General features: G+C 50.5%; 1 protein-coding gene and 1 long non-coding RNA gene across 2 annotated transcripts in view; one reads left to right on the forward strand and one right to left on the reverse strand.

The window, feature by feature from the left end:
• The window catches only part of LOC137153367 (zinc finger protein 829-like), a 39,728-nt gene extending 23,835 nt beyond the window's left edge, over positions 1 to 15,893 (reverse strand). Inside the window, exons 1-3 of the mRNA XM_067548609.1 lie at positions 15,584 to 15,893; positions 12,261 to 12,340; positions 10,502 to 10,628 (exon numbers count right to left, since the gene is read on the reverse strand). Coding sequence (XP_067404710.1) covers positions 10,502 to 10,628; positions 12,261 to 12,284 — 151 coding nt within the window. The 5' untranslated portion in view covers positions 12,285 to 12,340; positions 15,584 to 15,893. The remainder of the gene's footprint in view (positions 1 to 10,501; positions 10,629 to 12,260; positions 12,341 to 15,583) is intronic.
• Positions 15,894 to 17,193: 1,300 nt separating this feature from the next.
• LOC137153368 (uncharacterized) lies at positions 17,194 to 24,871 on the forward strand. Its single transcript, XR_010919775.1, has 3 exons — positions 17,194 to 17,508; positions 18,070 to 18,177; positions 24,743 to 24,871. It is a non-coding gene; the product is annotated as an uncharacterized lncRNA (long non-coding RNA).
• The last annotated feature ends 2,267 nt before the right edge of the window (positions 24,872 to 27,138 follow it).

A 27,138-nucleotide genomic window follows, 5' to 3' on the forward strand; every position in this document is an offset into this window, starting at 1 on the left:
AGCATGTCTTGTTTATCACTCTAGGGGAGTGTGACGGGGTGGACTTACCCTGCACTCAAGGAGTTAAGCCGACTCTATGGGCAGCGGAAGTCCCACCCCCCAGACCCTGCTGGGCATACTCCAACTGCTGCCCTAGCATAAAAAGGAGCAGCCCAGCTCATTCTAGGCTGACCATCGAGGAGGTGTGCAGGAGCCGCTTCAGCCCCTAAGGGTGGGAGTCAGGAACCCAGGAGACCTTGATGGAGACCAGCCACCCTTCGTCGGCAGCCCAGAGCCAGACACCCAAGGAGATGCCTTCACCAGGGGGCTCCACAATCCAGGGCAGACGTGGGCGGCAACTGGGCAGAAAGGGGAACCCGGAGGCCTGAGGGACGACCCTATCAATGATTGGGTAGGAAGTAGCCCCAGGGGCTGGCATGGTGTAACCGAGGGTGGAGAGAGGCACTGGTTAGCATGTTTCGGGAGGATCCCCGCTGACCCAGTGTCAGGCTACCCGACATCAATAGGGCCCTGGGCTGGGGCTCAGAGGAGTAGGGAGGGCCAGAGCTCCTACTCCGGGCACCTGCCCTAGGTGCCAAACCCCCAAAGGGGGTGCCCCATGACCCCAACGGACTGCCAGAGCATGCTGCCCTGACCCGAGGGTGACCATGGACTCTGGCCCCTAGGCCGTACTGCCCTGACCTGAGAGCAGTTATTAGCTCTAATCACTAGACCGTGTTACCCGTCATGGGAGACAGCCGATAGGCCGTGGACGTGCAGGGCCGAGGAGACAGTCTTCTCGCCTGCACTCGTGCGGGGTGCCCCATTCCACTTGTTACCCCCTCGAACTTCCCACCAAGGGTGATGTGACAGGGAGCAAAAGACACAGGAGGAGGAATATGCAGTCCTTGGTCCTGGAAAAACCCCATGTTCTCTAGTCTTGAGCAGTACACCTATTTATGCTCTGTTTCATACAGATGCTACACTTCAGATCTTAGGGATCCCTTACAGGTGTTCTGCCTGCATTGGCTCTCTACCTTGGTTTGGATTTATCTGAATCCCATTTCTGGCGCTTCCTTGTGTGACTCCCTCCTTTTGGTCCCATACTAGGTCCAGTTTCTCTTTGGTATTTCTCACCATGGGTCTTCCTGTCCCCAAACTTATCTGCCAACTGGACTGCGCTGCACAGATCCTTAGGCTTCTTGTCCACTATCCACATTTTAAGCTTGTGGAAACAGGTCTCATTGAATTGCTTTAACCTCACCAGGTCATATAAACTTTCCAGTGTAGTGGAACCTGCACCTTTACCCCCTTTGCCGAGATATTTTACCACCAGGGAGGTAGCTTCCATATATATCACACCCTGGGTCTTCTGCACATCCCAAAACCTTTCCCTCTAAGCCACAGTTGTCAATTCAAGCTTAAGCAGCAGAGCCCTTTTGAAGTGTTCATAGTCCCCAGTATCAACTCCATCTACCTGGCTACATACCTCCCTCACTTTGGGAGCAAGTAAGAGGCAAGAGAGCAGAGCCGGTCCACAGGATCAACCTGGTTCCCATCACAAGACTTCTCAAAGGCAGTGAGGTAGGCATCTATATCCCCTTTCCTTAAACTGGGCCAACCATTCGGTATCTAGACTCTCCAGGGAACTGGCTTTGTGTGGTGTCTCCCCACTTATCCCTTGTGACAGAGTGCTGGGGGGTGAACCCCTGGCCAGCCCCCTGCCACGCTAGTGTAGCTAGCTCAGGGGCAACAGAGCGAGTAGCTGGGCTGGGGCTTGACTGCCTGAGGGGAGGCAGCTGTGCAGAGGCACAGGCTGAGCAGCCTCCCCAGGGTTTGATTAGGCCATGAGCTGCATGTGCCCTGCTGGCCCAGCAAGGTTTATAGGCCAGGCCCCAGAGAGTTGGGGGAGGTCAGAGGGGAAAGGAGTTGGGAGGAGTGCAGAGGTGGTGTCTGTCTCCCTAGACCCTGAGCAGCCCCAGCGACGGCTGGCCCAGACAAGGCTCTGTATGGTGGTGGGAGACTCTTGTGCATGTTGTAAATAAACCACTGGTGACTGCAAGCTTGAGAGTCTCTGTGTCCTTTGTGGTCCAGAGGGGCACCGAAGAGAGTGATGGCAAGAGGATGCCACGATACATCCCTCCATGGGACGTCTTGCTTCTCTGCCTCTCCATACCTCTCTCTCATGCTGTCACTACTTGTCCTGGCTTTTCCGCTGCTCTTCCTCATGTTTCCCCTTTTTCTCTCAATCACCTCGCTCCATTTTGTGGTCTGCAAGTTTCTGTTCCACTCTCTTAAGGTCCTTTGCTTTCAGCTCCAACTCCCACTGCCTCAACTCTAGGAAAGGGGGAACTGGATCGTCAGAATATTCCCCTGCTGCTGCAGCACGTGCCTCTGTGGCCTTGGGACTCTCTCAAAATCCCACCTGGTTTTGGACCTTGATATCTGATCATCCTTCTCTAGCCATGCAATTAGCTGAGCCTGGTTTAGCTTCCCAACACTTAACCCTCTCCCACGCACAGCTCTGTGATGCTCTTCTGATGGGGCTGGATATATGACACTTTTTTACTGTTTCCTTTGACTAATCTTGTTTTTACTGATGCAAGTCGCTTACTGCAAAATTCTGTTGCATTCAGAATACCACCGTCATGGATCCTCAGGGTCTGTCCTATATCCCAGCTTTGAAACAGTCCCTTCAATGATCCCCTTCAGTGTGCCAATCCCCCAAGGTTCCCACTCTTCCTTCAGGGTAGCCACACCACCTCATTGCCTCCGACACTGATCCTCTGGTGTCCAGCACTCCATGAGCTGTGCCCAGCAAGTCCCGCTGAGATAGACTCCTGGTCAGAGACTGTTCCACTCTTCAGGGATTAACGCACCCAACCAGTATCTGCAGAGACACCTGGCAGCCTTTTCACAAACAGTAGGGTCTGGAACACAGCATCGTCAAGTCCTTATCATAGCACAGAGAAGCAAAGGTTAAGACATAATCCATGCTGGCCAATGCCCTTGAGATATGCTGCTATAGGAACCGCCTTGGTCTCCTTTCCCTGTGTCTGTCCCTTTGTCTAGTTCCAGGAAAGCTTCCTGTCTCTGTGAGCCCAGTTCCTCCTGCTGCTGAAAACAGGCTGAGTTCATGTGTGCTCCACCCAGACAAGCTGGAAGTTCCCCTTTGATCAGTGTCAAGTGTTCAGACCTGGGGGTTTCTATGGACTCTGTAGGGTCTTCCATTGATATGGGTTAGTCCCAGTCAGTCCCTTAATGAGACATTCATATCACCCTGCTACAGCTCTTCACACTCCGAGCAGAGCAATACCAAATACAGAGGAAACCTGAGGCATCTACTGAAATAATAGAAATATTACCAAAATTTCCATGTCCGCCACACATACCCTGGCCAGAGCCCTTGGAGAGAAAGCAAAGCACAGGGGCTGGACTTTAGTCAAGTGAATGCAATGAAGTGCAAAGGGTCTGCAAGCCTCAAACCCTGGTCAAGGTTCAGAGCCACATATGTCCCAGCCCACAGGTAGGGAACGGCTAGAGGCCAGGTACCTGAGAATGCATTCCTTGAGCAGACCTCCCCCAGACCTGTGACATCAGACAAGCGGGTTTGGGGGAATTAGGGAATCTAGTCAGTCAGGTGCTGTATGAGGGAGTATTAAAATCCCCCTGCGTGTGAGGAAGGCTGGGGAATTAGACACTATAATTCAGGAGCAAGAGACTAATTCCTCAGGCAAAGGAGAATGTGAGAAATAAGAACACCTGGTGCCACGTGGCCTCGGAAGCGACTGGCTACAAGATCCCAGGAGCCTGGAGGGAAGAGAGGCCATGGCTGCTGCAGATGGAGGTGGGAGGGGAACAGGACCTGGTGAGTGCCCAGAACTCTCACTACCACCCTGTGACATCATTGATGAAGTGCACATTTGTGCTGCAGCAGGGGTAGATCCCCAAAACTTCTTCTCCTTCCCATTGAACCACTGTGCCCACTTCCTGGGTGCCCTTCCTCCACACTCCCCTTCCCTTCCCGCCCGGCTCTCCGCCCACCCCACCTCCTGGTGCCCCTGGAGCACCCGCTTCTTCTGTTCTCTTCTCCTCTCTCACTATCCCATGCCTCCCTGCTCCTCCTGAGCTCTGACCCTCCCCTCACGCTTCCTCGTCCTCTCACCGCTCTCGCCCTCCCCTTGTCCCGGCACCAAGCAATATCAAACTCCTCTTCTACTTCGAGTGATTACTCATATCCATTCCAATATAGGTGAGTGCGCGCCACTGTGCACTGGTTCCCGGAACTTTTTTCCCCTTAGCAGACCCTGTAGGGTCAGCTCAGGCACCCCCTGGAGTACCACGCTCATGCCGCGATACATAGGGCACCGCCAACCCTGCGGGCCCTCAATTCCTTCTTTCCGCCCGTGACGGTTACTGGAACGTCTTGCCTCTTGCCTTACAAGCAAGTAGCTTTCCCTGTTGAACTGTTCTTTATAAACATTTAGAGTTAATTAGTTGTTAAGTAGTATAGTTAGCATTAGATTAGATAAGAAGCCTTTAGGGGCTTACTGTTGGGCCGTGCCTGGCACAGCAGGATTCAAGTCCTGCGCCGCTTGCGGCAAACCCATCCCCGTCCCCCGTGAGCGACCCTCACGACCGCTGCCTCCGCTGTTTGGGAGAGCAGCACCATAAGGACAAGTGCAGGATTTGCAAAGCCTTCAAGCCACGCACGCAAAAAGAACGAGACGCGCGCTTAAAGGCTATTCTGATGGAGTCTGCGCTCTGCCCGGATTCTGAACCAGCGCGTTTGCCCATGGCACTGAGCGTCTCCTCGGTGCAGAGTGCTCCACCGGCACCGGAGCCGACCTGTCACAAGTCACCGGTGCCAAAGAAGAAGAAGCGCCAGGGCACCGAGCACCAGGACTCCCCCGCACCGCGGCCACGGCCTGGGGGGAGTCAAGAGATGCACCAGCCACGGGCCATTGAGGTTACTCCGGCACCTGCATCTCCACACAGGGAGCCTCCCCCGACTCCTGGGGGTGGGGGAGCGCCCCTGCAAGGGCCGTCGACGCCAGAGGCATTCGCTGCAGCACGCGCCCTCATGGGCAAGCCCACGCCTCCGTCCCCCCCTCGGCCGAGGGCGTAGGGACCGGTGTCTCAGGGTAAACCCGCGCTGGGTGGCCCCGGTGGGTGGCAGAGACAAGAGTCGAAGTCTCCCCCCAGACGGTCAGAGAGGGTAGAGTGTGCGGGCTCCCCTCCCAGCTCCGACTCCAGGTCATCAAGCTCCTCTGCACCACAGCACCGTCAACGAGCCACGGCACCGGAAAGGTCCCACTCGAGGCAACGTCGTTACAGTCCTGCCTCGCGCAGCTCCTTGGCACCAAGTCCCTCGCCTCAGCACCGGTCCCGATCCCCGGACCGCAGTCCAGTGCAGTAGATCCTCGACGAGGGCAGGCAGGAGCCATAGACACCGCCAGCACCGCTCCAGCGGCTCGGGGTCCTGTGCTCGCCGACTGGACGCGCCGCAGCCAGCACCTGTGCCGTCACCAGGATGGCCTCAAGGACCATGGCAGTGGCCATACTGGGGGCAATGGGGGGCCCAGATGGGGCAAGGTACGGTCTCAATCCCGTCGTCAGTGGCCCAACTGGCATCTCCCCCGCCTACTCAGTCAGACAAGGGCCATTCCTCTGAGGAGGATTCAGACCCTGAGGAGGGACCCTCTACTGGGGCCCTTCCACAATCCTTCTTCTCCTCCCCTGACGAGGCGACCGCCAGGGACCATAGGGCACCCCTGCCAGATTTTAGAGCTCACCAGGAGCTCCTAAAGAGGGTGGCAAGCAACCTCAACCTGGAACTGAGGGAGCTCTCAGAGGAGGAAGACCCCCTCTTTGGGGTAGCTGGGTCAGCGGGACCGTCCAGGGTGGCCCTGCATGTCCACGAGAGAGTCCTGAAGTTGGCCAAGGCTCTCTGGCAAACCCCTGCCTCGATTGTCCCTACATCTAAGGGCGCCGAAAAGAAATATTATGTGCCACAGGAGGGGTTTGAGTTCTTGTACACACACCCAGCACCTGGGACCCTGGTGGTTGACGCAGCCAACCAAAGGGATAGGCAAGGTGGACAGGGCACCATGCCTAAAAATAAGGAGAACAAGAAACTAGACCTGTTTGGCCGCAAGGTCTACTCCACAGGGACCATGAAGTTGTGAATAGCGAACCACCAGGCACTCATGGGTCGCTATAACCTGAACCTATGGAACTCATTGAGGAGGTTTGCAGGGGGCCTGTACCAGGACCAAGCGGCGGACTTTGCCACGGTACTGGAAGAGGGCGCCATGGTGGCAGCAGCGGCCTTACAGACTGCTAGCAACTCTGCGGACAACGCCAGCAGAGCCATGGCCTCCACGATTGCCATGCACCACTGCTCATGGCTGCAGTCTTCAGGGCTATCCCAGGATGGGGCAGGTCTGTTCTCGGACTGAACAGATGAGAAGCTGCACGCCCTGAAGGACTCTAGGGCGACCCTCCGCTCTTTGGGCCTTTACACCCCCCAGGGCTCGACGCGCCAGTCTGGGCCGCAGCCTCAGCACCAGGCCCAACCTCCCCCTAGGCGATCACCCAAACCATCACAGCCTCGTAGGGGCTGTGATAGGAACAGGGGGTTTGGGCGCCGCGACCACCCGGGATCTTCCGGGGCCCCCCAGCAAGGGCCCTCTAAGGGGCCAAAACCCAGGAAACAGTTTTGAGAGTGCGCCCAAGCGTGGCACCGATACCTCTCTCCTGGATCCGCACCTCCCGTTTGCGGAGAGGCTCAGACCCTACTATACCGAGTGGCAAGCTATTACATCAGACCGTTGGGGTCCTCAGTGTAGTCCTCAGGGGATATGCCCTCCAATTTACAGCTTTCCCCCCAGATTCCCCCCCCCACCCCGTCCCTCTTCAGGGACCCCTCTCACGAGCAACTCCTTTCGCAGCAGGAGGTTGTTTCCCTCCTCCGCCTCAGGGGGGGTGGGGGGGTGGGAGCGGTTCCTCCACAGGAAATAGGGAGGGGATTTTACTCCAGGTATTTTCTCATTCCCAAAGCAAAAGGGGGCCTGAGACCCATATTAGATCTCTGCCGACTAAACAAGTTTATCAGGCGTCTCAGGTTTCGCATGGTCTCCCTAGCCTCCATCATCCCTGCTCTGGATCCAGGAGATTGGTATGCCGCCCTCGACCTGAGGGATGCATACTTCCTCATTTCCATCCTTCCCAGCCACAGGCACTTCCTCAGGTTTATGGTAGCTGGCTGCCATTACCAGTTCTCATCCCTCCCCTTTGGGCTCTCGTCTGCCCTCAGGGTCTTTACAAAATGCATGGCAGTGGTAGCGGCCCATTTGCGCCACAGAGGGGTGCAGATCTTCCCCTACCTGTTCGACTGGCTGATTCGGGGCAGATCCAGGGCCCACGTTCTGAACAGCCTAGCCCTCACCTCTGTGACATACACCAGACTGGGGCTGCTCATAAACGAGCAGAAATCCACTCTTACCCCGTGCAGTGCATAGAATGCCAGAGCCTTCCTCCCACAGCCTCGCTTCCAGATGATAGCCGCCATAATTGATCAACTCCACAGGTCCCCCAAGACAACAGTCAGGCACCGCCAGCAGCTGTTGGGACACATGGCGGCATGTACGTATGTGGTGAGGCTGGCTCGCCTCAAACTCAGGCCTCTCCAGGCGTCGTTAGCCTTGGTGTATGCACCAGCCCGCCATTCCCTAAACAGGGTGGTCACGGTTCACCCACAGGTCCTGACCTCCCTGAACTAATGGAGGATCCCCAGGGAAGTACTGAGGGGGGTCCCGTTCTGGGATCTGGCCCCATCTGTCACCCTAATCACGGACGCTTTGGATGTCGGGTGGGGGGCCCACATCAGCACCGACCTGAGCACCCAGGGGCTCTGGTCGGAGGAGGAAAAGAGCCTCCATATCAACGTCCGGGAGCTCAGGGCAGTACAGCTGGCCTGCAAAGTATTCCTCAGGTTCCTGAGGGGCAGGATGGTGCAGGTCCTCACGGACAACACAGCGGCCATATTCTACATGAACAGGCGGGGGGGAGGGGCTGGGCTCCTCAGCCCTTTGCCAGGAGGCCATTCGACTTTGGGACTTTGCGGTGAAGCACGACTTCCATATATCTGCCTCTCATCTTCCGGGGGTCAGGAACAACGAGGCAGACCACCTCAGCAGGTCGTTTCTACCCCGACACGACTGGTCACTACACCCGGAGATGATAACTTTTATTTTCCGCAATGGGGTGTTCCCCAACTGGACCTGTTCGCATCATCCTGGAACAGGAAGTGCCCGAGGTTCTGCTCGCTCCGGGGTCGCGAGCCGGGCTCCATCTCCGACATGTTCCTTATAGACTGGATGGGGACCCTCATGTATGCATTTTCCCCCCCATTCCGCTCCTGCCCAAGGTCCTCTTGAAAATCAAGAGGGACAGAGCGGACATGATACTGATTGCCCCAGCCTGGCTGAGACAGCATTGGTTCAGTATGCTGCTGGATCTATCCATCGCCCCGCCTGTGGAGCTAACGAGGCGTTACGACCTGCTCTCCCAGGACCAGGGTCGCTTGCTGCACCCGGACCTGAACTTGCTCCACCTGATGGCCTGGAGACTCTGTGGCTGACGGAGGGAGAAAGAGCCTGTTCGGTGCAGGTCCAACAGATTCTGCTGGGCAGCAGAAAACCTTCCACTCAGGATGTGTACCGGGCCAAGTGGAAACGGTTTACCTGGTGGGCAGAGTCCCGCGGCATCCCACCTAGTGGCTTGCCTATACAGGCGATCCTGGAATATTTGCTCCACCTGAAGCTTCAGGGTTTAGCACTGGCATCCCTGAGGAGGCACCTGGCGGCCATCTTGGCCTTCCACCAGCCGATGGAGAGACGGTCGTTGTTTTCCCACCCTATGTTGGTGAAGTTCCTCAAGGGAGTGGAGAGGCTTCACCCGCAGGTCCATGACCGGTGCCTCCCTGGGACTTGAACCTGGTCCTCGCTAGACTAACGGGACCCCCTTTCGAGCCCATGGCTACATGCCCACTGCTCGTCCTCTCATGGAAGGTAGCCTTCTTGGTGGCCATTACATCGGCTAGGAGGGTCTCTGAGATAAGAGCTTTGACCTTGGAGCTCCCCAATACCGTCTTTTATAAGGATAAAGTGCAGTTGAGACCCCATCCAGCATTCCTGCCTAAGGTGGTCTCCCAGTTCCACTATAATCAAGATATCTTCCTCCCCATGTTTTTCCCAAAACCGCACGGGTCGGAGGAGGAGCGGAGATGGCATTTGCTGGACGTGAGATAGGCCCTGGCCTACTACATTGAAAGGACGCGGCTGTTCCGGAAGTCTACGCAGCTGTTTGAGGCAGTGGCGGACCGGATGAAGGGCTCACCTGTCTCCATCCAGCGCATCTCCGCCTGGATCACTGCCTGCATCAGGTGCTGCTACGAGCAGGCGAATGTACCGCTTCCAGGGGCTGTTTCAGTGCACTCAACCAGAGCCCAGGCCCCCTCCGCAGCCTTCCTGGAGAGGGTGTCCCTGCAGGACATCTGCAAAGCTGCCACCTGGTTGTCGGTACACCCTTCACGTCCCACTACGCCATCGTGCAGCAGGCGAGAGAGGATGCGGGATTTGGACATGCCGTGCTGAGGACAGCTCACCGGTAACTCCTACCCACCTCCAAGGTATGGCTATTTAATCACCTATATTGGAATGGATATGAGCAATCACTCGAAGTAGAAAACAGGGTTACTTACCAGTAACTGTTGTTCTTCGAGATGTGTTGCTCATATCCATTCCACACCCACCCTCCATCCCTGCTGTCAGAGTTGGCAGAAAGAAGGGACTGAGGGCCCGCAGGGTCGGCGGTGCCCTATGTATCGCGGCATGAGCGCGGTACTCCAGGGGGCGCCTGAACCGACCCTACGGGGTCTGCTAAGGGGCAAAAAGTTTGAGGAACCAGTGCACGGTGGCATGCACTCACCTATACTGGAATGGATATGAGCAACACATCTCGAAGAACAACAGTTACTGGTAAGTAACCCTGTTTTCTCCTCCCCTCCCCCTGCTCCCCATTTCCCTTTCACCCATGGATGCCTGCAGAGCCACCTCCTACTCTCTCTTCTCAAAAGATGGCCTCATCTGACTGTCACGCCATCCATGCACCAAGTAGTTCGCCTCTCTGTGTACTAGACTTTATCTAGAATGGGACCAGCTGCATATATTCCCCTGCAAAGGAGGAAAAGGTGTGAGAGCTCTACTGAGTCATTCAGTTTCAATGCATCCAACACGAATAAATAACACAAAATTTTATAAATCATACTTTTTTCCGCATGGCCAACAATATCAAATACACACAGGTCCTGAAATGATACCGGGGAAGGACGTGAGACAAAAAGCGGGACATGGAAAGCTGACAGAAATGAGGGGCTGAGTCAAGGTCTAGAGTTATCATCACTCAGGTTCTGCAGAGACCCCCCAGCTTCCACTAACCAGGGCACAGGACTCCTTACCCAGTGAGGCCACAGCATCATAGTTCTCCTTCATGACCTCCCTGTAGAGTGCTCTCTGACCAGAGGTGAGCAGAGCCCATTCCCCCTCTGTGAAGTACACAGCCAGCTCCTCGAAGGTCACTGGCCCCTGAAAGAACAAGAGGCGCCCACTCACTACCTGCTGCCTGCTGACAACACCATCATTCACAGGAGAGCAGGGCCAGTAAAATGAAGGCTCTGGGAGGGACACGGTAGCAGAGCCCCATCGCCACCCCGCCCAGAGCAGCCAGGAGGCATCAGTATGAGGGGAGAAAGAGAGACCCCTGTCCCTGCCAGCAGACACAGGGAGCAAGGGTCTTCACATGTACCACACACCTACTAGCCAGAGGCTGATACAGGAGATGGAACCCAGCAGGGTCCAGGGATGGCCCTTGGTAGAAATCCCAAACCCTCCCCATAAACACACACTAGATAACAAATGGAGGAAAGGGGAAGTTGACAGGGAAGAACAGAAGTCAGAGCCTTCAAATTGTAGCAAATTCATACAGGAAGCAAAGGATCAGGAGGGGAATCTATGGCCAGAATTAAGAACAATACGAGGGATTTTTTTTAAACTATATTAAGAACATGAAGAATCCTAACAATGGTATTGGTGCATTACTATGATAGAATTATCAGTAATAATACAGAAAAGGCAACAGTGTTCAATGAATACTTCTGTTTTGTGTCTGGGGAAAAAATGATGATACAGTCAATTCAGATGATGATAATGACACTCTTTCCAATCCAATCCAATCCAATCCAATTCAATGACACTCTTTCCAATCCAATAGTAATGCATGAAGATGTTAAATGATAAACAGCAGCTACTAAAGTTAGACATTTTTAAAATAAGCAGCTCTAGAAAACTTGTATCCAGGAGTTTTAAAAGAACTGGTTGGAGAGCTGGCTGGACTGCTGTTGATTTTCAATAGGTCTTGGAACATTGGGAAAACTCCAGAAGAATGGAAGAAATATAGTCTTGTGCCAATATTTAGATTGTGTAAAAGGGATGGCCCAGATAACTATAGGGCTATCAGTCTGACATTGATACCATGAAAGATAATGAAGCACCTGATAATTGTACCAATAAAGAATTAGAGGAGGGTTATACAATTAATACCAATCAACATAGGTTTAGATCCTATCAAACTAAATGCATATCTTTTTTGATAAAGGTAATAGCATTGGTGTAATATACTTAGACTTCTGTAAGGCATTTGACTTGGTATAGAATGATCTTTGGATTAAACATAAAATTAACATTGCACACATTAAAGAAATTAAAAAATAGCTAACTGATAGGTCTCAAAATGTAACTGTAAATGGGGAACCATGGCTGAGTGCTATTCAACATATTTGTCAATGACCTGGAAGAGAACAGAGAATCGTCATTGATAAAGTTTGCAGTTGACACACAGACTGGGGGAGTGGCAAATAACGATGTGTATCAGTAGGTTCCGGCTCCAGCACTGGGAATCTGGGAAGTTTTCCCACTTCTGGCCAGGGGGATATTTCTTGTTCCACAAACAGAGAAAGTTCCACTCCCAATCCCCATGAGTCTGGTCCTGGAATGTAAGCCCCAGATTCAACCAGTTCCAGTAGGATGGTCACAACCTGTCCCCTCCCTTTTTTCACTTTGTGTATTTCCTGCTCCCTCCTTCCACCTTCAATTCCTGTGAATTTCCTGCCCCTCTCTCTCCTGCCAGAACCAACCACCAACTCCCTGATAATCCCTTACCTGCGCTGACTCCACTGACGCCATTTCCTTTCTCCTGGGACGGGACAATGAGGAGCAAAATGTGGATGTTATTCTGCAGCCTGTCAGGGCGAGAAGGGCAATTGGAGAGATTTCAGAAGTGGTTTTATCCATCTCACACCTCTATTCATCCCAGGTTCTCCCTGCAAACAGACATTCTAGGTTCTGCTGCACTGAGAAACACTCAGGGTACATCTATGCGCTTGTTCACATTAGCACTTATGTTGGTATAACCTATGTCACTCAGGGGTGTGAATAAGCCACGTCCTTAAGTGATTTAAATTACACCGACCTAAGCACCAGTGTGGACAGTACTATATCTTCGGGAGAACCGACAGCTCTTCTACACTCAGACCCGGAGCCTGCTCCCCAGAAACAATCCCACACTTGCTACACTGAACAGCATCTCCGTCAGTCACAAGATTTCCATCCAATACTCCATCACTAAACACACACTGCTTTCCTATCCCACCCCACTGCTGACAATCCGCATGGCAGGCAGACCCCATGCTCCACTGCTGGCACAAACCACACAACTCAGTGTGCAAATGATCCAGACTGGACGCTTGAGGTACACATACACCTCGTTCCCTTCTTCATGCAGTGGGACTCAGACCCACAACGCCTCACAGCTCTGTGCCCATTGTCAAACTAATCCCCAGATTCCTCACATCACAGTCATGCCTCTACCAACTGCTCCGACTAACGCCTCTGCCATTCACTATAGCTTCACCTACCCAGTGCATGCAGGTGGTGTGCATGCGGATAACGCCCAGTGGCTGCTGCCAGCTCCCAGGGGGCAGAGTTAAGGCCGCACAGGTGTGTACCTTAACTCTGGATTTCCTACTTCAGAGGTTTGAGTTGTGCTGAACTCAACATCCTGGAAGGGCACAAGACTCGGCACCCTTAGCCCTGCATTAATGAAGTTGTCAGTGAATACATGGATGTTTAATAAATAAGTAGAAAAGGACGGTTCCCCACCTGTCATTCACACACTCTAGGCATGGCAACTTCAAGAGGGCAAAGGATGGGGGGTGGAGCTGGGAGGTTCCCTGGCAGTGGGGAGGGGGTAGCAGAAAGAGATGACTGGAAATAGGCACTGCCTGAGGAAACCCATACCTTTGTCAGGGTCCAGCCACCTCTTCTGTTAGCAGGTGGAAGATCCCGTTCCCCCAGTTAGTGCCAGGCCCTGCCTGTGATGTGTAGCTGGAATGGGGCAAGTCACTCTGGTCAGCCACCGTGTGGATATTAATGGCAATAAGGGGGGAAACAAATAATTCTCCAATGTGAGAGGGAAAGTTGATTATTGGGGAATTTTACCTCATTGCAACCTTCATAATTCATAACTGTGACGCTAATTATATGGAAATGGCAAAATCTGAAATTTGATATCACTTTTGAATAATTAAAAAGAAAAGGGTGTAAATATGAGGAATTTGTCACAAATTAGAAGAAAGTGGAAAATTTTGAGGGGTTTTATATCAATAGTTGATACAAAGTAAAGAGAGAAAATCTGAGAGGATTTTATATAAATATTTGACCATTAGGGAGAAAAAGTGCAAATTGGCAAGGATTTAATATCAACCAATATTCAAGAATTTAAGAAAAGGACAATGTCAGAGGAGATTTGATGTCAATATCACACAATTAGATGGGGAAAATCTCAGGGGATAATAAACCATAGATAACTACAGAGAAAATGGGACAAAATGTTCAGGAATTTTACATCGGTATTTTAGAATTGAGGAGAAAATGGGGCAAAAACTAAACATTTCCTAATAAAAGAGAAAACATCTGAGGGGGCTTCATGTCGATATTGAAGAATTTGAGGGAAAAGTGGGAATGTTTGAGGGGATTTCTGAAAGGGTGCAGCTGGCCTTTGCGGCTCCCTACAGGAGGCCCTGCGATCCTACTACACCCAGCACAAGGAAGCAGCTAAGGTGGGTCCTCTGGGATTAGCTTGACAGGCCTCACAGAAGAAGCCACTCAGAGCCCAGCAGGCTCAAATAAAAGGAGCTGCAGGGACACAGCAAGTCCATACCTGGCTGGGACTGGAGGAATAAAGCAAAGATGACCCTTCCCTGGCCTGATGAGAAAGAAAAACCTAGGGATAGTGGCCCTGAAATAGGGCTGCAGATAAAAGGCGCCCGGTATAGCTCCAGGGAAATAGCAGCAATGAATGGGAGCAAGCAGTACATGGCTGCTGCGTACAAGGTCCCTGGGTTGTAATCTGAAATAGTGGGTAGGCTTGGGTTCCCCTGGCAACAGGTAAAGTGGTGTAAACCCCCAAAAGGGCACAGGCCTAAATTGGGAGCCTGAACCAAGGGTTGAATTTAAAGGCCTAGAGCTGTAGCAAGGGGAAATAGACTGATTATTAGTCAGACTCTTTAATACCCTGGGAGGGCTTCATAGACACACTGTGATGCAGCCAGAGGGCCAACCACAGAAGACCCACTGAGCTGGCCGGCTGCCTGCAGGGACACGGGGGGGGGGTGGGGGGAAGAAAAGGTCTGGGATCCTGCACCCTGCTCCTCTGACATGCTCCAGAGGCGACTGCCCCATCATAGGATGATACAGCAACCTACAGCAAACGGTGAAAGGGATGGTTCCCCCTGGCCTGCCATTCACAGGGGCAGCAGGGAGCCTTGGGCAATGCTGCTCTAACAGGAGCAGGGGGTGGATGGGCCAGAGGGCTGGGAATGTGACTGGCAGCTAGTGGCTGAGGGGGAGCTGGGCTGGGGGACAAGGGGGGGGAAGCAGCTGGGTCGGGCAGCCTCCTTTCCGCTCCTGTGCCTCTTCCGCACCCTGTCGCTGGCTCCCACGCCAGAGGCAGCTGTGCCTCAGGGCTCCCCACACTGCACCCCAACCCCTCCTATTTGGCGAATGACTCGGGGCCACAATTTCCCACCTAAACAAGGACGAATCGCTGCCGATAAAGGGGCGGGAACCTCCGGAGCCGAGGGGATTGTAAATTCTCCGTGCAGACAGAAGGGGCGAAGCTGGGCAGAGACCAGAGACACTCGGGCAGGGGGGAGAGAAGCCGGACAAAGCGCCCTAGGTCCCACCTCCGGGTCACTCTGGGGAAGGGGCAGACTCGAGCCGGAGTGGATTTGATACAGTTCAGCGGAGGGAAGGGGCAGCTCAGCAGGGCCATTTTCCCTTTTCTCCCCGCCCCCCCGGCTGCCCCGAGCCGGGCCAATCTCCCCAGGGCCCAGGGGCTCCGCCCTCCCTTCGCCCCCAGATTTCTCACCCTCCCGGCCCGGCCCGGCCCGGCCCTTTCCTTCCCCGCGGGCGGCCCGCGGTACCTCGGTCTCTCCGGCCGCAGCTGGTGTCGGCGGGGCGGGGCAGGCCCCGGCTGGTTGGTCCCAGCCGCAGAGAAGCCTCCTGGGGCCGGGGCCGCAGGCGCTTTGCCGAAGGTCCCCGCCTGGCCCGGGGCCCAGAGCCGCGGGGAGCAGCAGCTGCTTGGCTCGGCTTGGCCCAGCCCGGCTCGGTTCGGCTCACACTGGGGGCGGCTCCGGCCCCAGCCCGAGCGCTCCCAGCCCGGCCCCGCTTTGTTCTCCCCGCGCTGCCCGGCCCCTGCCTGGGCCTCCCGGGGCTCCTCCGGCTGGACGCGGGCAGCCGGGCTCTGCCCGCTCAGCTCCTGTCCCGAGCCGGGCCCTGCCGGGGTGGGGTGGGGTGGGGTGGGACCCACCCGGGGCGATGCTGGGGGCGGGCGGGAAAGTGCTGCTGCTGCTGCAGGCCTCGACACCGGGTGCGGCTTGTGCCAAGCGAGCGGCCTCGCTCCCAGCTGCTGAAGCCACCAGGGACCGGGAATGGCCACCGGCTCCCTGCTGGGCCTGGGGCAAAGTCGGGGGCGGGGGATGAGCAGAGTCTGTGCAGGGGCAAACTGACAGCCGGGGCGGGGTTAAGAATGGGGGTACAGGCCCTGCCGGATAGTGGGAGAGGGGAAACCTCAGGACAGGGTGGGGCAGAGGATAAAAGTTACTTCAAACGGGGTGACCTATCTGCACTGGCTGACAAAATAAGGTTTAGGGGGGGCAGAGGCACCTATTTCCCTCTCCCAGGGTGCTACATCTCAGCACCCGCTTCCCAGGGCTGTGTTCGTCACAGGGCATCCCAATGTCTGGACCAGGCTGCTTTTCCCTGTCTGAACTGATGGACTGATCGATCAAAGGAGCATGAATTCAGTGAAATATTTTACATATGCCCCCCTCAGAAAAATAGTTGTCATACATATTTTTAGTCTTTAAAAGAATCCTTCATCAACCCTATGACTGAATAAAGCCTCATAACACTTTACATATTTGTCTTATCTACTGTTCTGATTCCCTGAATTGGTTTCCTTTTCTTGTTGTCTGTTATATAGTTTCACTCCATTAAATTATTTACTTTATTTATTTTTATTGTTTAGCTCCTCAATGTTTACCTTTGAAATTGTGCAGATAGATGTCATTGTGCTATTTATATTTTTAATAACAAATTATTGAAAATATTAAGTTGCTTGTATATTCAGCAATCACATCTGTTTCTACTGTAACATTTCCTGTTTGTAATTGCAAAAACTATAATTTACAGGTCTTAATTCTAATTTCTTGTTCTTTTTTTATAACCTTTATAATTACTTTGAGATCATATTACTCTAGGTTAACTGATTTCCTGAGTTGGTGACAAAAATACCTCAGTTTCCTTTTTGATCCGCCAACGGGGAATGCCTTTTTCAACTGTTTTGCCTCTCTGTCTGAGAACTCTAGTGACTGAGGATGTCACCCTGTGTATAGAAGTTGGTTCCCAAATGTTCATTCTAGGCCAGATTTTTTCAGGGCTGAAAGCACCCAGAGGTTTTTGAAAATCCCACTCATCACCTTTTAAAAATCTGGCCTCAAGGGCACTATCCTATCTTGGCTGAAATCCTTCTCAAAGGCAAATTTCTACTAAAACTCTTCTACACATAGATATACAACCCCATGATAAAGTGACAACTCCAAGAATTCAAAAATCATGAAGTACCCAAAAGCCATTACATTAAAAAGCCCACACATCTGGAGTTCTTTTAATAATTTATATATATATATATAAAAGATATATATACACATTATCTTTTTTATTTCATCCCCCAGCAGGAGCCTAAGGTTTGCCACTGTCACAGTGCAGTCAAAGAGGAAGCATGTCTACGACAACCTTAAGGTAGTCATCCTGAACAGGACCAACCAGCAGCTCCAGTACCAAAGGGGTAAGTGTTCATAGCGAACGGAAAGGCACATAGAGACTACAGAGTATAAGGAGAGACTGTTGGTGGCCCAGTGCAATTTGAGTTGCTTGACCACTGTTTTGGGGCCTAGCATAGCTTAAGTTGCTTGATTAACCATTCTGGCCTCAGCAGCCTGACATCTTATGGCTGGCAGAGACAAATAGGAACACTGAGTAACCTTGTAGATGTCTCGGTTTTTGCATACCATGGCACATCATAAGACGAAATACAGAACATGCATGCTTGCAGCTGCACATAGATAATGGTGAGGGGAATAACAAGTTATCCTTGAAAGTCTGGGGGTACATTTTCCCACTGCCAAGGGGCATATTTTCTCACTGCCTCTCCTATCCCCAGATGTTTTTTTGACTATCCCAATTATCATGGTGAGAATGGAATGTAGTCAAGGGTGAGACCCCTATGTAGGTAATAGAATATGTAGTAATAAAGAGATGGGTAATGGGGTGAAAGTTGTGTATAGAGAGGTATAAAAAGTCACCACTTAGACAAAGGGGCATGCTCCATCAACGCCTGATTCTGCAGGAGGTGCTGTCAGTTGTACCAGAGGATCCACTGACTCCCTGGCTGGGCCCCTGAAGAAAGCCGTTCCTGGATACAGCCTTCTGAGTGACTGCTTAACTCTCCGGTTTAGTGAGTATGGTTTTTGTAGTTAATTTTAGGCTTTGTATTTAACTAGTATATTTATAGAAAACCTTGCACATGAAGCCTTACTGAGCTGCAAATCCGGCGTACTGTATCTTACTGGTATCCACACTGATCACTAAGTGTCCAGTATCAACAGAGACTTGCACCACAGTTTCAGGAGCAGGAACATAACTTCAGGAAGGTAGATAACAGCAGAAAAACCTTTTGGAAAGGCTGCTTGTGCTAACAGCCATAAGCGTGCAGGCTCTGCTCTTCCCATACCATTCTGAGTCTCCTCCATGGTACCATGTCCTGCAGGCCACAAATGCATTGGACAATAATACCATCATTGGGTGGCCCATGGTACCAGCACTGAATGCTAGTTGGACAGGGCAAATATACCCAGTGCAGGCCTCCACCCCCGAGCCATCCTCCATTCTGGTGCAGCAGCACCAAGTGCATACAAATCCTGGTAGAAAGGGAAAGGAAAACATGGGGTAAAGTGAACGCACAGAAACTGGAGATTTAAATTTTTAAAAATTGTTTGCACTGGTTCACTGTTTTGCACCGTTCAGTGTTTGTGTTACACACTTAACTTTATTAGAAACTTGTGGTGTTTTCTTGGCAGCCTGCTAATTCTTTAATAATGTAATTTTGTAAGCATCCATGTGAACAAGTACAGGTCTTTATTTCATTAAGAAAACATGTTACCTTCACTGCATCACATCACAGGACATGTACTTTGAAGAATAAAGAGAGAGACATGAAAAGCCATAACTGGAAAGCTGTACCCAAACACAAATTATCTTTTCAGATCCTGCCACAATGGAAATCCACAGTTTATCTCACACACTATCATTTTCCCTCAGCCCCAACACGGAATATGTGTAATTAGAAAACTGACAATCACTACCCCAATTGTAGTTTACAGCTCTAGTGCTTAACTCACTGTGTACATTGCTGTACAAATACATTCATAAATGTAATATTCTCTCTTTTCCATTGGTCCAAGCAAGTTCAAAGCTGGGTGCACAAAGCATCCTTGATCTCTGTTGCATAGGTTCTGCCTGCTCCAGTTGTAGCAGATGGACTTTTGGGCTGAGCGTACCAGTTCAGCAATCCATTACTCTCAGAGGTTTAATCCAGTGCAAATGGCTCACTTTTGGATTCACAAAGATTGTAAAAAGCACAGGAATGGGGATGGCACCAATTACAGTGGCATACAAACAGTTCTGTAAAGAGTGGCAGCAGAATTTTAATCTGCCGAACACATATTCAGCCACCATGCTACATCTACTGCAAGTGTAATTAAACCTTCTTCTGCAGGGCCTCTGAGATCAGGGTACAGTTTAATAAGCCAAGGCAAAACAGGGTGCATGGATCTCCTAGTATAACACTTATTCCATTATGACAAAGTCTTTAGGTGGGAATAGTGCACCAACCTGTCCGTAAAAGTAAATTCCTGATCAGCAGAAAACTCATATTCATCAACTTTTCAGTGCAGCCCACTTTGGAGTCCATGAATTAACTTCTGTGGTCCACGAGCGCTTGCATAATAATGGAGTAGTCCCCTTTGTGGCTTATGTACTCTTGTGCTTTTTGAGGAGGGCAAACTAGGGGCACGTCTGTCCCACCAATGACCCTGGTGCACTTTGGAAACCACATTTTCTCAAAACTGGCAGTTATTGAAGGGACATCAGAAGCAGGCGGCCTGTGAAACAGTCAGTGGGACCACTGGATGATCGAAGAGCTAAAGGAGCACTCAAGGAAGACAAGACCACTGTGGAGAAGCTAAATGAATTCTTTGCATCTGTCTTCACTGCAGGGGATGTGAGGAGATTCCCACACCTGGCCCATTCTTTTTAGGTGATATATCTGAGGAACTGTCCCAGAGTGAGATGACAGTAGAGGAGATTTTGGAACAAATTGATAAATTAAACGGTAATAAGTCACCAGGTCCAGATGGGATTCACCCAACAGTTCTGAAGGAACTCAAATATGAAACTGCAAAGCTACTAACTGTGGTGTGTAACCATCACTTAAATCAGTCTCTGTACCAGATAACTGGCGGATAGCTAATGTGAAACCAATTTTTAAAAAAGGTTTCAGAGGCGATCCTGGAAATTACAGGCGGGTAAGCCTAACTTCAGTTCCAGGCAAAGTGGTTGAAACTATAGTAAAGAACACAATTAGCAGACACATAGATTAACACAATTTGTTGAGGAAGAGTCAACACAGCTTTTGTAAAGAGAAATCATGCCTCACCACTCTTAGAATTCTTTGAGGGAGTCAAGAAACATGTGGACAAGGGTGAGCCAGTGGATATTGCCTACTTGGACTTTCAGAAAGCCTTTGAGAAAGTCCCTCACCAAAGGCTCTTAAGTAAACTAAACAGTCATGGGATAAGAGGGTAGATCCTCTGTGGATCAGTAACTAGTTAAAAGGTAGGAAGCAAATGGTGGGAAAAAATTGTCAGTTTTCGCAATGGAGAGAGGTAAATAGCAGGGTCTCCCAGGAATCTGTACTGGGAGCAGTGCTGTAAACATATACCTAAATGATCTTGAAAAATGGGTAAACAGTGGGTGTCAAAGATTGCTGATGATACAAAATTACATAATAGTTAAGTTCAAAGGAGACTGTGAAGACTTACAAAGGGATCTCACAAAATGAAGAAAGATGTCAATGGATCTGGATGAGCAAAAGGAAAACATGGGCACATGTGATGGATATGGCATCTGCATACCAGGGTATATCAATTGTAACTAATGAAGATAAATCCATGTTATTGTATAGAGGAGGAGGGGTTTGTATATGGCATTATGCAGCATTAAGTAATTGCACCCAGATTTTAAAAGAAAAATCTTCCTCTGGTTTTGTAACATGGTACACCCCTTAGTGGATAAAAGAAGAAAAGAAAACCATAGCGATAAAATGGGCCCATAACGATGTTAAAATAGGTAATGTTCTATTTAGAACTGTTGATGCACGAGGAGGATATACGATAATATCAATTCATTGCATACCGCAGCACAAAACTGTGTCAAAGAATGAGTTAAGCTTACAGCCACCTTGGTATGGACAAATAGTGAACAATATCAAGGGTGTGAGAAAAATGATCTAAATCAAACTTAATTTTCTTATTGCTGTAAAGGTCAGCAAGATATAACCAGAAGAGGAAGTGGGGCATGAAAAACTTTTGGCACTAATAATTTTAATAAAACTTTTACTATTATATTGGAATTGAAGCCTAACCAAACTAACTCTAGTCCTTATATAGTGAAGGAAGATGTTAAAAGACAATTAGTAACAGATCCCATTTATTCTTCAAAGAAAGCAGTCGTTGATCTAACTTCCATGAATATTTCATCGGTACAGCCACAATGTGTCCACTATATTGAGCATTTATTTATAGGATGGAAAAGATGGCTAGGGACTCAACTCTTACCAAAGGCTACTGCCAGTAACGCCCGGCCGAGCTCCCCCACGCTCAGCAGCTGTGTTGCCTCTGGTGCAAAATAACAGCTGCTCCCCAGAACTGGACCAATAATCTGTCTGCTCCCCCTCAAGATTCCCATGTTTGTGCAGCCCAGGATTACATTAGTCCTTTTGGCCACAGCATCACCCAGAGAGCTCATGGTCCGCTCCTATGTGTGTTCCTGGAGTCTCCAAACCTAAGGAAAACCCTCAAGGGGACTCGCACTCTGCTGACCTTAAAACTAGCAGCAGAGAAGATGGACTCATTCACTAGGGCCACTGTGGTTTAACACAGAACTATGGATTACTATATCAATTCAGCTTAAATAAAGGCCACAGATGGTTAATGTAAACCATGGGGAGTGTTATGAGCTTGAAAGGACTCTTTGAAATAACATGCTAGAGAAACAAAGTTAAGTGGGATTATTCCTAGGAACTACTTGGGAGGAGGGAAAAAAAATGTTCTTGACAGCAGTGTTTCTCAACAACCAGTCTGTGGACCGGTGCCAGTCCCTGAGATCTAATTGACACAGTTTAGTAAAGCAGCAAACCAGTCCCTGGTATCAAAAAGGTTGAGAAACACTGCTCTACAGAATACGCTGTAAATGGCTTCCAGTGACACCCAACTGTGAAGTCCTGGGAATCTCTCGCAGGCGTTCTCCTGCTCCTTCATTGTCACCGCAGCAACAGTCTGGCAGAGGGAATGGAGAGGGGGTGTCTCAGGCAGAGCCTTCTCTGGCTTCCTGAAAGGGAGCATGACGGAGCTTGCACTAGCAGATGACAGAACAAGGAGCAGTGGTCCCAAGTTGCAGTGGGGGAGGTCTAGTTCAGATATTAGGAAAATGTTTTTCACTAGGAGGGTGGTGAAGCACTGGAATGGGTTACTTAGGGAGGTGGTGAAATCTCATCCTTAGAGGTTCTTAAGACCCAGCTTGACAAAGCCCTGGCTGGGATGATTTAGTTGGGGTTGGTCCTGCTTTGACCAGGGGGTTGGACTAAATGACCTTCTGAGGTCCCTTCCAATCCTAATCTTCTATGATTCTATTGGAGATGCAGGGCCCATATTCAATCCTCACCCACTCCCGTGGTGTGTCTGTGTACCCAGCAATGCAGGCTGTTTAGCCCATTCTTCGCCACGTGGTGTGTCTGCTGCTGACCTCTGTGGTGAAGCTCCAACACCCATATGAGTGCATGGCACATCAAGGACAGCTTCTCAGCATGCATCAGGTGTTCATCTCCATGCTAGGTGCTAAGCCCTAGACAGGCCATAGAAACAAAGGGTGGGGTTCTCCAGGGGCACCTGCCAGAGATTCAGTCTCTGCCCCCACCTCCACACACAAAGACCTTTCAAAAGTTGACCCCACTCCCAGACAAAAATCAGCTCAGGTGAGGTCAGTGTTGGTGGAACCCTCACGCTGGGCCATCAGACTCATTCTACTTGCCAGAGTCAGGGCTGGTCCTTTGTCTCTCACCACCAGGTCCTCAACGAAGGGTGGTGAGTATGCAAGTCTAAGAGCATGCGCAAAGAATGATACCATGGCTATCCCCAGTACTGTATTCCTATCGGTTTATGTGGCTTGGACCTTTTCTGGCTTTATTATTAACCCTAATAAAAATCACGAAGGCTTTGCTTTGCCCTCAGTGTGAGTGTCCTTGCCATACACCCAGAGGTTCCCTACAAAATATTGAACTCGTTGGTTTTAGATCTGTGTAGCTTGCTTCTGGGACAAGAACCCTATTACCCTCAGCTCATTAATCAGGAACAATGGTCAATCAATACAAATATTGACGATTAAAAAGGATCAAGCAACAAGAAGAGCTCTGTGTAAGCTCAGAAGCTTGTCTCTGCCCACAGAAATTGTTCCAATAAAAAATATTACCTCACCCACCTTGTCTCTCCCACCTCCTGGGACCAACCTGGCTACAACAACACAGCATAGTGTGGGTATGTTTAGAGTAAACAAAGTAGGCAGGAGTACAACGTGCAAAGCAATCGGTCCTTACATGCAAGAAGTATAGATGTTGGTGTCTAGGGAAGATATAAACTCTGTGGTGTGTCACATGAACTGGAGTTGTGGTATCACCCTGTTCCCAAGTCTCCTGCATTTGGGCTGGGCCAGCATGGACAAAGAGCATTACATGCCTGATAAAGTGACCTGAGTGACGAGCTGGAGTGGCACTGGGGTTTTTGGATCCCAGAGAACTAGATGAGGTGCTCTGGATGAGCCGAGTGGAAAAATCTCAAAGGGCCCACAATCTGCCAAAACCAAAGTGGCTCCTCTTGGTGCCAGCGACCCGGAAGCAGGACATATCTGAGCCCACCAGCAGGGAGGAGAAACGAGCAGGTAGGGGGAGGCAGTAGCTCCTAGGCTGGGACAGAAAGAGGACTGAGGCTTCTTGGAGTGGGTAGGTGTAGGACTCCTGGGGGCAGAGGCTCCATGTGTCTAGGTGACCTGTCAAGACAGGAGGGCTGCGGCCCAAGGTGTGGGGAAAAGGGCCCTGGGTCATAGGGTAACTTCAGCAGGGACCTGGCCTTCAGTACCTGCCTCACTCCTGAATGTCCTTTTTACTGTGAATGCCTGTTTGCCGTGTATTCCATGTTTTTGGTTTTCAGCAGGGTAGGAGAGTAATGTAAAAACACACAGTGTGTGCTCATGGGGGCATGTGCACATGCATAAGCTGGACTTTCCAGGAATAATTAGCCCTCGACGGCCGAGGAACCTTCTCTTGGCAGGTGTCCAGGGGCGGAGCTTCTGTGCCTTAAAGAGGGCAGCCTGACTGTCACCTGGAACAGTCACTGAAGAGAAAAATGGGTGTGGGGTGGAAGAGGTGGTGACTTTATCCCTCTTCTCCAGTCTCTCCCAATTTCTGTCTTTTATCAGTTAAAGGCAGGGGGTTTCCTGAAGCCCCAATATTTCAAACAAAGGATTGCAACATGGAGGGTTGGCTGAGCAGTGTCACCCAACGTGCAGCAGTCTGGTGGGATTAGCATGTGAAGCAGACCCATCTGGCAGTTCTACTCTCACATTGAAAGCTGGGGATTGAATCGCGTCCATTCTGAAATGGGGACTGCCTGATACTGTCAACTGTCCCCCAGGGCTCCATGCACCAGCGCCTGCCAACCTTCCCCTGTGGCATCACGCACCGGTGCCCACCCACCAACCCCCAGAGTGCCAGCACAGGCCAACCCATCCTGACAACTGAAAGCAAGCAGACTGAAAGCCAAGCACTGACAACGTCAGCAAAAGCTGTGTTAAAGGAATAAAAATGTTCTTGTGGAAACTTTTGTTTCTGGAAGACTGTTTCTCATTTAAAAAAAAAAAGGGATTTGAAAAATGTTGTCCAGCTTTATGCCTATCTAGGTTCCAATTCTGTGGCCACTTACCCACATGCTTATCTTTACTGGCTAGTCAAAGGCTCTTTCAGCTCACGGAGAAAGGCAGAACAAGAACCAATGGCTGGAAGCTCAAGCCAGACAAATTGAAATTATAAACCAGGCAGAAGCTCCTAACAGTGAGGGTGATTAATCATGGGGGCAAACTCCCAAGGAAATGGTGGACACTCCATTTTTGGATGCCTTCAGATCCATACTGGATGCCTCTCTGGAAGATTGGTTTCTAACTAAAGCATTCTATTGGGCCAATGCAAGTATCACTGTGTGATATTTGATGGCCTGTGAAACGAGATGCTCTAATGGGCCTTTCTAGCTATCTCATGGACATCATCAGATCACTCATCATGCAGAGCTGCACAGTGCCTACTTTGCTTCAGTCTTCTCACAAAAACAATGTGACTGGGCGACTAGCAAAGTTACCATAGACAATAAAGGGGAAGGGGGATAGATCAGGATAAGTGAAGAACACGTCAGAGATTTTCTGACCAATCAGAATAAATTCAAGTTGATGGGGCCTGATGCTGTTCACCCCAGGATACTGAAGGAATTAGCTGAAGAAATCTCAGAGCCACTGGTAATAATATTTGCAAGCTCATGGATGAAAGGAGAGATGCCGGAAGACTGGAGAAAGGCTAACGTAGTGCCCATCTTTAAAAGGGAAAAAAGAGGAGACAGGGAACTATAGACCAGTCAGCCTGACTTTAATACCTGGGAAGCTTCTAGAGCAATGTATAAAACATTCAATTTGTGAATACCTGGAGGATGGAGGGGTCATCACTAGCAGCCAGAATGGATTTGCTTGTGGCAATTGGGGGAGGTCCCTGATGATTGGAAAAAGGCAAATATAGTGCCTATCTTCAAGAAAGGGAAGAAAGAGGATCCAGGGAACTACAGACCAGTCAGCCTCACCTCAATCCCTGGAAAAATTATGGAGCAGGTCCTCAAGGAATCCATTTTAAGGCACTTAGAAGAGAGGAAGGTGATCAGGAACAGTCAACATGGATTCGCCAAGGGCAAGTCATGCCTGACCAACCTGATTGGCTTCTATGAACAGGTGACTGGCTCTGTGGATGTGGAGAAAGCAGTGGACATGATATACCTTGACTGTAGCAAAGCTTTTGATACAGTCTCCCACAGTATTCTTATCAGCAAGTTAAAGAAGTATAGGTTGGATGAATGGACTATAAAATGGATAGAGAACTGGCTAGATCATCGGACTCAACAGGTATTGATCAATGGCTCCATGTCTAGCTGGCAGCTGCTCACAAGCAGAGTACCCAAGGGGTCGGTCCTGGGGCCGGTTTTGTTCAACATCTTCATTAATGATCTGGAGGGTGGGGTAGCTTGCACCCTTAGCAAGTTTGCAGATGACACTAAGCTAGGGGGAGTGGTAGATACCCTGGAAGGTAGGGATAGGATACAGAGGGACCTAGACAAATTGGAGGATTGGGCCAAAAGAAATCTGATGAGGTTCAATAAGAATAAGTGCAGAGTCCTGCACTTAGGATGGAAGAATCCCATGCACAGCTACAGACTGGGGACTGACGAGCTAGGCAGCAGTTCTGCAGAAAAGGACCTGTGGGTTACAGTGGATAAGAAGCTGGATGAGTCAACAGTGTGCCCTGGTTGCCAAGAAGGCTAATAGCATATTGGGCTGCATTAGTAGGAGCATTGCCAGCAGATCGCGGGAAGTGATTATTCCTCTCTATTCGGCATTGGTGAGGCTGCATTTGGAGAATTGTGTCCAGTTTTGGGCCCCCAACTACAAAACGGATGTGGACAAGTTGGAGAGAGTCCAGCGGAGGGCAACAAAAATGATTAGGGGCTGGAGCACAAGACTTATGAGGCGAGGCTGAGGGAACTAGGCTTGTTTAGTCTGCAGAAGAGAAGAATGAGGGGGGATTTGATAGCAGCCTTTAACTATCTGAAAGAGGGTTCCAGGGAGGATGGAGCTAGGCTGTTCTCAGTGGTAGTAGATGACAGAACAAGGAGTAATGGTCTCAAGTTGCAGTGGGGGTAGTCTAGGCTGGACATTGGGAAAAAGGTTTTTCACTAGGAGGGTGGTGAAGCATTGGAATGGGTTACCTAGGGAGGTGGTG

The sequence above is a fragment of the Emydura macquarii genome, unplaced genomic scaffold (assembly GCF_026122565.2).
Source record: "Emydura macquarii macquarii isolate MOO-44397 ecotype Brisbane River unplaced genomic scaffold, CSIRO-AGI_Emac_v2 contig_1253, whole genome shotgun sequence".
NCBI classification, from domain to species: Eukaryota; Metazoa; Chordata; order Testudines; family Chelidae; genus Emydura; species Emydura macquarii.